Here is an 11,660-nt window from a genome sequence, read left to right on the forward strand (position 1 = left end):
AGGAACATGTCAGCTGAGCAGAAAAACTTTGCAAATGCACAAAGAGAATGTCTTGACAAACTGGATAGCTCTGTTAAGGATGTATCAACTCAACTGGCAGATGTTCGACTTAAAACTGAACAGAATACACAAAAAATACAAAAAGCACATGAAAAAATTGAAATGGTAGACAAAGAAACACAATTAATAAAGCAAACAAACAAGTCATTATGGGATTCACTTGCTATATTAGAGATGGAGAAGGCATCTAATTATCTGAGGTTCCAGAATATACCCAAAGGAAAAAATGAGGACCTATGGGAATTAATAATTACCATGTTGGCAGAGTCGTTGGATCTGGAAAATGAAGAGGTGAACACAGGCATTGACTTAGTTTATAGGGTGAATTCAATTATGCCAGGAAACATAAACTTCCGAGGGAAGTCCATGTTAAATTTGCAAAAAGGTCTATAAGAGACCATGTTTTGAGGGCTATACATGATAAACCTTTAAAGGTGGATGATCATCATGAGGTGACTGTTTTGAAACAAATACCATGGAGGATTAGAGAAGGATGAAAGAAATATTTATTCTTTACTACAAAGCTGACTAAGAAAGAGATCATGTTTAGGTGGCTAATGCCAAAAGGAATATTTTTCACCTGGAACTCTACAAGATACAAGCTGGACTTGATCTTCAAGGCAGAAGAGTTTTATGAAAAATTTAGAAGTACATTTGAAGAGGAAGAATCGGGTGCCCCAAAAGAAGGAGGGAAAGGTGCTGAACCAATGGAACTAACAACATACCACTCTGAAGAAGGAGAAATAGTGCATACAGACTTACAACAAGAGGGTCAGACACTGGAACTAAAGGAAAAGAAAAAAGGTAGAAGTGTAAAGGCAAAGCATAAGTAGATAAATATATATTTTTAAAATATGGCTTTCAAAAGGGAAGGAAAAATTGAACTGCTCTCTTTAAACATAAATGGACTAAACAGACCTTCTAAGAGGAGAAGAGTTCTCTCTCAACTTCAAAAATGAAAATTAGATATAATTTGCCTACAAGAAACACATATTAAGAAACAACATAGTAAGCTTTTGGAATATTCAAAGCTTGGAAAGCTATTTATATCTTCCGCTCCCCAAAAGAAAAGAGGTTTAGCATTATACATCAAGGAAAAATAAGACCCTAAATATATATATTAGCTGATGAGGATGGTAGGATTCTGATGGTTGAAATCACAATGAAACTTAAAAAGGTGCTTTTAGTGGCGATCTATGCCCCAAACGAGCATCAGGAAAAGTTTTACCAAAAATTACATGATTTACTCTTACAATTGGACTACCAGACCGTGTATGTGTAATGGGAGACTTTAATGCAATCATGGACAAGAAAATGGACCATAAGAGTGAGATTAAGGGCAGAAAAGGCAGGAGGATACTTCCAAAGTCTTGTTCTAATATGATTGAAGAATTCAGATTGATAGATGTTTGGAGACATAAAAACCCAACCTCTGCTAAATATACTTTCTATTCGAATAGACATAGGTTGTGGTCTAGAATTGATATGGTTTGGATAACCCCAGACTTAGTGCCAGACTTGCTAGAAGCTGAAATACAGGCAAATGTCTGGGCAGATCACAACCCTGTAGCTATATCACTGAAAGGGACAGTAAAAACACCCAGATGGAGGTTAAACAAAGTCTTATTAAAGGATAAAAAATTCACAGAAGAGATAAATAAGGAAATGCAAATATTATTTCAAATAAATAAAACTGAAGAAACCTCTTTGCAAAATGTCTGGGATATAGCCAAAGCCTATGTCAGGGGGCTGATAATAACATACTCAGCAAAAATAAACAAAAGGAAAAAACAAGAACAAGCTAAAATAGTAGAGGAATTGACAAAATGTGAACAAGAATTACAGGAAGATCCATCCAAAAAAACCCTTAAGGTACAAATGAATATTCTAAAACATAAACTGAACCTCCTGGACACAAATGAACTCACTAAGCAAATGAAATTGACCAAACAGAATTTCTTTGAAAATGCTAATAAACCAGGGAGATGGTTAGCCTATAAAGTAAAGGAAGAAAGAGAGAAGAGACTGATAAGTAAATTGAAGGATGGAGAAGGACGACTGCAAGTACGAAGTATACATATCAAGAAAATAGTGGAATATTTCTTTGCAAAGCTATACCAGAATGATGAGATTTCAACCGAGAAAGTAAAAGAATATATTCGAAAGGGAGACCTGCCAAAGTTACTGAAGAAATACCAAAAAGTATTGAATTAAGAAGTAACAATCACAGAAGTAATAGAGGGCGTAAGCGACAAAAGAATGACAAAACTCCTAGCCCGGATGGGCTACCAGCAGAGTTTTATAAATCCTTTGAAGGAATTTTTTCTATGCTTCTTAAGGATATATGTAATGCAGAACTGTTAAATGCTAAAATACCAAATACCTGGACAGAGGCAAATATCACATTAATACTGAAAGAAGACACGGACTTGATGCAGATCCAAAATTACAGACCTATATCACTATAGGTCAGTTTTTGGGGGCAAAAACTTGGTCAGAGTCAGGTGGCGGGGGAGGGGGCGCGTTTGTCCTATGGGCACCAAGTAGAAATCTTCTTGCTCTAAAGTCTGGCTCTCACTGGGAGTTTCTCTCTTACGTGTGCTAATGACTCCTCCGAGTCGTTGGGCACGACAGTTCACAACCAAAATGGGTCGCGAACAAAAATTTCATAAAAATTTTGACTCAGGTCACGAACTCCGCGATCATGGACATCTCCCTACCCCACTGAGTGGGGAGATGGCCATGATCATGCTGGGGGTGGGGAGATGGCCGAGATTGCGCCTGTCTTTCCTGCATGAGCGCAACCAGGATCTCAGCCATCTCCCCCCACAGCATGATTGCACCCATCTCCTCCCAGTGTCCCTGAGTTCGTGCCTGAGATCGCACCCATCCCCCCTCTGTGTGCCAGGATGACGAGCACATGCAGGAATGACGGGCATGACTGCAGTTGTACTGGGGGGCGGGGAGATGGCTGCACTTGTGCTTAGTGTGGTGGTGGGGAGATGGCCATGATCTTTGTTGTTCTTTGTCACTTTGCTTCACATTTTTCTGATTAAAAAAAAAATAGTTACACAACGGATTAACCTTATATACATTGAACCTTATGGGGAAATTTAACTTGGCTCACGACCAATTTGGGTCATGACCAGAGTCCTGGAACGGATTAAGTTCGTGAGCCATGGTACCACTGTATAGAAATATAGGAAGAGAAAACACAGAAGATGAAACATATTTGTGAGGGAAATCAAATGTAGAGAGGCACAGTGAATGGCGATCAAAAGTGGACTGGCAAAACGGTGGGGACTCCACCTATTTATATGAGGGGGAGGGGGTGCAGACTTCCCACCAAAAACATTAATAAGCTGAGAGAATTTTCCCAAATACAGGCACTGTGCAGGCACAGGACCCTATGTGTGATGCACAGAGGCCACAACGAAGAACAGGATAACTTCATGTGAGGCAGTTGGTGCCAGGCCTTAAACTACTTATGGCTTTAAAGGTTAAAATCAATACCTTGAATTAGACTCTGAAAAGAATTGGCACCCAGGGCAGATCTTTCCATGTTGGGCTGATACAACCTTGATACCTTGTACTGCTTAGTTCGCAGCCTAGCAGTCCCAGTTTGCACCATATGTATGCTCTTTTAGGGTAGCCCTATGTAAAATGCATTGCAGTATTCTAAAAGTTACCAAAGCAAGGAGAACTGTTTCATGATTAATTCAGGAATGGATGCAACTAGCACACTTAACGTAATTGTTCTGACAAATGACCAAATCAGTTCCAATGCATGTCTAAATCAGTCCACAATGGAACTGTATGCAATAAGCCTTGTGTAACTGAAGTGTCTCTTCATGCAGTTGTGCAGTTTTAACCATACTGTCACAACCCCATGAAAGTATATTTGAGATAGGCATGGTCTAAATCCTTCAAATGTCTGGTTTAGTGGTACATTTTGACGTGGGGAACTCATCACCATAAACACCCAGCCCTCCAGAAGAGTCCCCAAAATCAGGCGGCAGGGTTGATTCTTACCAATGAATCAGTGAAAACAGTTTTCATCTTCTCCAGAAGCAGGTATTTTGTAAAGCTAATGGGTTTTAATTGCCCACTGAAGACTAAGCCGCCTCAAATAATTTGCATCACAACAAGGAATAATATATTGTTGTTGGGAAAGTTCATTTTCTTCCAGCTGCTGCAAAAATTGCAGGCAAGCCCAGAGGGAAGAGGCAGTTCTAAAGGCTGGTGATAGTAGCGGATGATGTCAGAGCCCTGCCTCCCCTATCACACAGCCTGCACTCACCACTGAAAGCCATTTCACATAAAGCAGCCATCTATAATGTTACAGCACCATGCTGTGATTGCTTGGATACTGATCTACATATGTTCCTACCACTTTAGGAAGAGGAAAAGCTTCCAAACAGAGTCAAGTATGGGAAATTAAAGCATACCCTTACCTATGGTGACTAGATTGCATTATCTAAATGTAGAAGTTTCATTATGTAAAATACAGAAAGAAAGCACAGATTTTTTTTACAATCTACAAATGTTATCACATTATAGAAATAAATGGAACTCACAAATTAATTGGCCTGTGTGGTGATGTGAAGGATCTCTTTTGAAATCTGTCCCAGAGACCTCCAACAACCTAAAATGATGATCAGAATGGTCTGTGTGTTCATTAGCTTTGTGTGAGATTGATAAAAACAATTATTATGATAATCACCATTTCTATTGTACTTTTCCAGACAGAAAAATGCTTTGTAAATTAGAACTCATTTATTGCAGCCCCAGCAGATTGGAAAACAGGATATGGTGCAACAGGTTGGATGAGTTTGGGTTACAATTTGAACTGATGCAGAAAATCATTGGTGGTACCCAGTTCTGGAGTTTTTGAAGGAATGAGAAGTCATACATTTCTCTAAAACCCTGTAGCAAGAACCTAAAGCTACCCTATCTATAACATTGTAGGCCCTTGCTATAGCTGCTGGGAAGAACATGGATGAAAAGAGTGTGAGTTGGAACTGTTGAGGCTTGTTCTGCAGCTAAAGTAGCTAAAATTGTCATGGGACAGGATCACTTCATTAGCTCTGGAAATGTTTGAACACTTGCTTCAAGGGTTCTTGGCAGGGAGTGCAATTCAGTTATCCTTCTTGGCAAGGGCTCCCCATGCCCATCTATTCACTTGCAGAGGGGAAAAAGGTATGCCAGGTGTCTCAGACTGGCCTTGCAGATACTGTGCAGGGTGCTCTGGTCTACTCAAACATCAGCTACCAGGAGTCTCAGTAGACGTCTTTCCCAACTTTGCTATCTCAGATCCTTTTATCCTGTGCACCAACTGTATGTCAGGTCTCCCCAACCTTGTGTCTTCCAGAAGAGTAAAACTACAATTCCCAACTTTCTTCAACCAGCACAGGAGTTGTAGTTCAACACATCTGGAGAACACGAGGGTGAGGATGGCTGGTATATGCTCTGCCACTGAACTAAGACCACTGAACTGTGGGTTGTTGTTTTTACAGCCAAATCCCTGTTGTTGCCACAGGTTGTAACAAATATCAGGATCCAAACATGTTACTACCCTCTCCCCACCAGTGCACTGACTTGGCTTATTTCGGCGACTGGTTCATATCGTTTCCTTGTAAAACACTGGGATACACAATCAGGCATTGGTTCAAGTGTAGAGTCTGGAGGCTTGCACTTGGGTGGCAACATTTTATCCCAGGGAACTTCTTCATATCCTCTAGAGCATTCATGAAAAAGGGGAAGAAGCAATTTGAAAGCAGTTGTTATATCGGTGTACCAAGCAGTCAACATCAGATGAATATGCAATGAATAGTATCATAATGCTATCTCAATGGTGCTTTAAGAGGCAATTGCCTGGATATGTAGGGAAAAATGGAAGAGGGCTGGGGTTTAAAGGAAAATAGACTAAGATGGGACAGCTTCTTTCAGGATCATATAATACCTCGGTGTAATGAAAAGCAATGTTTAAAAAATATCTCCAATATGGCTACTGCATAATATGTGAAATGTCAAGCTGAAATAGGAATATGCAATTTCCTGGGTTCTTTTATGGATGTCCATTCATACAGCAATATATAATAGCAGAGTGGCAACTATGGGTATGGAAATCCTTACACAGCCATGCAAGGAAACCAGCAGAAACCACTCACAGAAACCAGCAGCTTTATCTTTCCTGCATAGTCCATAGCATACCTGATTCAGCCACTTGGCTTTGGGTCCTTTGTCCACTATCAAGGATTTGCCTGATTTCAGGTGAACACAAAAATGGAGGCCATGTTTTGGGGTGAAGGATGAAATGGCTCGTGCCATTTCAGTGGAAAGGATGTGTTTACAGTGGCAACAATTACTTCTTTTTCTCCCCTTGCTCTTCTTTGATTGTTTAAAAGCTGCTGGCTCTCAGTCCTCCAAATAGCTTTAGTGGTATGAGAGTCAGCATTATAAAATGTGTGTGCATGCAAGAAGAGCCTTCAAAATCTTTGCCAATAAGAGCCAAGAGACATTTCTGCAGGTATAAAATAAGGGAACAGTATCCCTTACTGTGTCACTCCTACCCATAGGAACAAGTGAGAACGGGGGACCATTCAATAACAGGGAGTATTAAAATGGGATTTTCTTGTGGCCCTTGGCTAAATGTGATCTCTCTCTCTCACTGGTGGCCCAATAGTTTAAAGTCAAACTTCCTCCTATCTGCATAGCCCTATCCTGGATTCTGCTTCTATACCATGCTAAAGTGTGGTGGGAACTTGGGGCTAAACCAAATGCAACTGTATATGTGTGGCATGCAGCCAATCCTAACTTTTTTTTCACGGGAGCCAAAAAGTATAGCCCATTGTTTGCATGCATTTTGCCAAGCCATTTCTGGCAGCCCATCCAACTCCTTTCAGCTGCCAAGTGGCTCTTCCTATTCCTTGCATTTCTTTGATCTCCTCTTTCTTGTGAAAACCTCTCTCACAGAGAAAAGTACAATGGGTGAGACTCAGCATTGACAGGGGACAGACTGCAGGTATCTGCACTGCTGATGTCATCTGGCCTGCCAGAAAAGTTCCTGACTCCTGGATGTGAACATTGACAGGCAAGGCAACAGGACAGGGAAACAAAGTATAAAATATACTTTTTGCTCACCTTTGGGTTGTTGAGATATACATATACTTTTGAGCTCTTGAATCTCTGCAGATTTCAGAAGGATCACTTGACTTCATATGAAAGCACAGTAAAAGATCCAAGCATACAAAAGAATATAGAGATTAGAGCTTCAAGTGGATTATTTTCTAAACTCTGATTTATCAAGCACACAGATATAAGATCAAAATGGCTGCCATTCATGGTGGTTATATAGCATCTGCTGTGTTGAAGACACTGTGACTCCAAATAGTGCTTGCTGGGGAACATATGTGGAAGAGCACTGTTACATTCACATTTTACTCATGGGTTTTCTACAGGTGGCCTGTGGCCAGTATGAGAACAGAATGCTGGACTTATTAGGCCTTTGGCTTGGTTCAGTATGGCTCTTCTTGCGTTCCTACAGTTGCCTTTTTTTAAGCCTGTACTTCTGTGCCTTAGGTAAAAGGTAAAGGTAAAGGTTTCCCCTTGACATTAAGTCCAGTCATGCCTGACTCTAGGGATGATGCTCATCTTCGTTTCCTAGCCGAGGGAGCCAGCGCTTGTCTGCAGACAGTCTCCGTGGTTATGTGGCCAGCATGACTAAACAAAGTACACAGAACACGTTACCTGCCCACCAAAGTGGTACCTTTTTATCTACTTGCATTTGCATGCTTTCGTACTGCAAGGTTGGCAGGAGCTGGGACGGAGCAACGGGAACTCACCCCATTGTGCAGATTTGAACCGGCGACCTTTCAATCAACCAGCCCAGCAGCACAGTGGTTTAAACCACTGCGCCACCTGCAGTCCCATAAAAGGTAAAGGTTTCCCCTTGACATTATGTCCAGTCATGCCTGACTCTAGAGGGCGGTGCTCATCTCTGTTTCCTAGCCGAGGGAACCAGCGTTTGTCCGCAGACAGTCTCCATGGTCATGTGGCCGGCATGACTAAACACTGAAGTGCATGGAACGCTGTTACCTGCCCACCGAAGTGGTACCTTTTTATCTACTTGCATTTGTGTGCTTTCAAACTGCAAGGTTGGCAGGAGCTGGGATGGAGCAATGGGAACTCACCGCATTGTGCAGATTTGAACCGGCAACCTTTCAATCAACCAGCCCAGCAGCACAGCATTTTGAACCACTGCACCACCTGCAGTCTTTCTGTGCCTTAGACAAGCACATAAATTTAACAGGTAAAAGTTTTGTTTCATTGCTCAAATTATGGTAGAGAAGGTCTTAGTGATGCCTTCTGATTTAGCCAAATTATGAAACTCCTTTTGCCTTTAAACAGAAGTTGCTAAGGAGGACATCACAGAATGGTAACTAGGCCAGCCCCTTCTGCCTTTGCTCACCCTACTGCTTCTTAGAGCTCACCTCCATGACAAGAAACGTGTCAGGGTCCTAGAAAAGATCTGTCTGCATCAAGTTGCTGTGAAAGACATAGAAGCAGGCAGGAAAAAAATAGCAGTTCTACATACATGCAAAATATTTGTTGGCTTTTCTACCTGTAATTAACTTTGAAGCTATTTTGCACTTTTAGTATAGGTGCAGCCATGTTTGTTAATGTGTAGAGTATAATGTAGTCAATCATCCAAAGGCATTTAGAGCAGGTGAACTGTTTTAGTGTGTGAAAACTTCAGAAACAAATTGGATTACAATTCTCCAGACACTAAAAGAGTGGGAACATCCCTCCTTACCTCACTGTCAACTGAAATTGCTTGCATTTTGAGTATCATGGCTGTGCAAATAGAAAGAGAAAAAACACAGGATCTACACAGAGCAGTTTTATTTGTGCTCAAATTTTGGGTTTACTTTTACAGCAGGCTAAAACAATCTATTCCTCTTTATTTCGCAGGTGTCATAAACTTAAATAAGTATGTTTCAAAGGTCACTTTTTCTTACTGTTACTAAAGAGAACCACCACACTAATACAAAGCATATTACACAGCATAGCAGCTGTTATTCAGAGAGATACCATGTTTTTCAGCATTAAGTTTAGATAATACAGGAATTGTGCTGGCAAAATTGTTTACTCCCTTTTATAAATATCATTTTAGCTTCAGAGGCTATACATCCACAATGACATTGATTTGAAAATATGTTCCAGGTTTATGTAATTGACAGAATCCAAAGCAGTAAACAAAATTACCTTAGCATCTGGGTCCACATTAAATGCAAATGTGTGGGGTGAGAAGCATTCTTTGGTTTGAGGTGGTGCAGGTAGAACTTTTACAGGGCTTGTCCATCCTGAAAGAAAATATTGTGCTATTTAATTTACTGCAGCACTTAAGATTCTAACTTAACTAGATTGCAGAGGGATGACCATCTTTGGTGAATTCTTTTGGCACTCAAAGACTAAAAAATATATAATGCCATTCAAGTCCTTTAAGTTAATCTTTAAGGAACCATCAGAGAGCATTTATATTGTAATGTACAAACTAAGGTAGTTTACAAGGGCAATAATAGTGTAACAATGATGGTTATAATAAAGCCTTTGGTGTTGATTGGCTAAGTCAATGTTATGCCATGAGAATATTCTGAAACATGCCATTTTATGGGGTGGGGGGAAGATGTCAGCAACTTCATGGCTGAAGCAGACCTAGGTTGCTCAAATTAAAACTGAACTCTTGCTCTAGCTTAGTGAACAGGGGAAATAAGAAGTCATGTGTACTTTTGCAAACACTATAACCAGGTCTGAGTTGGCTGGGTAGACAAGCTGTATCCCATCTCTTATAATATATGCAGACAATAATTACATTGCATTAATTAGTAAACTTTTTATCATTATAGTGGAAACGCAGAGAAATAAACTTATCAGAGATAAGCTGGTGCTTTTAGTGGAGGAGAGATCATGCAATGCCAGGATTGGATGGATGTGTTTGCTCTGGCAGCATTCTTGAATGCAATACATCACTTTTTTCAATTAGGATTGAATAGCAGTACAGAAAAAAATGCAGTGTGGCTGCCCAAACCCTCCCTAAAATGTCAGTCCATCTGCAATAGAAGAAATGGTGGTGGGTTGGGTGGAGTTGTTCAAACATAAAACAGTCAGTAAGGAAAGGGTTAAACACATAACCAACCCCTCTTTGTAGCCTGTTGGCAGTGTGCAGTGTGACAGGAATGGTAATATACATTGCCTTGTGTGGCCTCAGGGGCATCTAACACAACACTAATAGTGTTAGTAATGCTATAGGATTCCCTGAAAAAAACCTGTCATATCACGAAATGATACAACTGATATTGCACTAGAAGCTTCTACGGTGAGTGTAATGTAATTTCTATTAGTGCATGTGTTTCATTAGATACTTTCCTTTGTTTATGGCTTTTCATTAAACAGAATAATGTTGGGGAAACATTGCATGAAATTCTGCATGTATACATATTTGGCCCTTAAAGCAGAGGTGGGCAGAGTAGTAACATTGCCAGATATTTGGTACTTTAACTTGCAGCATTTCTGACCAATGGGCATGCTGGGAGCATCTTCTGAGAGTCAGAATCCTCAAATATCTGAAGATCTAACTTCTGCCCAAACTAATGGGATGCCAGTGGTCATTCAGAAAACTGTTTAGCACTAGTTTATGAATTGATCAAAACTTCATGTTGTGACATTCCCGCAAAGAATATAGTAGTAACAATGAAAACAATAATGCCAATACAATTTACCTCCAATTTTTGACCTGATAGAAATGTCTGGCACTGCTCTGGAGTTCCATCGATGGTCTTGCTTTATCTCTTCCAATTGTAATGACCGTCTTCCATCAGCGGTCTGAACTCTCCTGAGGGGAACAGGTGCACACCCTGGAGGCTGCCAATCTTTGTCATTCCTCAGGGATTTACCATACTTGATTTGCTGTTCGGCTTCAGCTCCAGGGCTCACAAATCCAGAGAAAGCATTAATTCCTGGCACATCATCCCGGTGTGGAGCTAAAATGTAATGTTTATCTTCAGGAGGGATGAAAGGATTGGATTTAAGAAAAGCATTACTGTTCTTGTCTTGAAAACTAGCAAAGGAATGTTTATCTTCAGGACCCCTCACAAAAGGCATATACATTTTCCTTAACAGACCTTCATACTGCTTCCGATGCATCTTGTGAAGGGAATCAACAGGATTTAAGTGTTTAACTGGACAAAAGTGTCTTGCAGTGACCTGAGAAGCCATTATTATTTTTGTATTGTTTCTAGTTAATCACAGGTTATGGTTGTTCTCTGAACCTTACCAACAACTCTTGTTAAAACAAAAAGTAATTTACCGAAAGGCACAGAGACATTGCCAAAAAATTCTGATAATTACTGATTTAAAAGTGTTTACTTCTGTCAGTTCAAAATAAAAGCAAATAGCAAGCAGGAAAGGAATTAAGTTGTCAAATGGGCAGAGAGTCCCTGTTGCTTAGCGACAATGGAACATGAGCACACAATGAAACTTATAGTCATGCATTTCATGGTGATTTGAATCCAAGAGAAAAAGCAGTGAAGCAATCCTTG

General features: G+C 40.3%; 1 protein-coding gene across 1 annotated transcript in view; it reads right to left on the reverse strand.

Annotated features, from left to right (window-relative positions):
- Nucleotides 1-11,337, reverse strand: part of SPATA48 (spermatogenesis associated 48) — a 55,139-nt gene extending 43,802 nt beyond the window's left edge. Inside the window, exons 1-5 of the mRNA XM_044419174.1 lie at nucleotides 10,842-11,337; nucleotides 9,328-9,425; nucleotides 7,204-7,274; nucleotides 5,659-5,797; nucleotides 4,638-4,705 (exon numbers count right to left, since the gene is read on the reverse strand). Of these exons, the coding sequence (XP_044275109.1) occupies nucleotides 4,638-4,705; nucleotides 5,659-5,797; nucleotides 7,204-7,274; nucleotides 9,328-9,425; nucleotides 10,842-11,337 (872 nt within the window). The remainder of the gene's footprint in view (nucleotides 1-4,637; nucleotides 4,706-5,658; nucleotides 5,798-7,203; nucleotides 7,275-9,327; nucleotides 9,426-10,841) is intronic.
- Nucleotides 11,338-11,660: the final 323 nt, after the last annotated feature.

This window comes from Varanus komodoensis, unplaced genomic scaffold, assembly GCF_004798865.1.
Source record: "Varanus komodoensis strain SLA01 unplaced genomic scaffold, ASM479886v1 scaffold10, whole genome shotgun sequence".
NCBI lineage: Eukaryota > Metazoa > Chordata > Lepidosauria > Squamata > Varanidae > Varanus > Varanus komodoensis.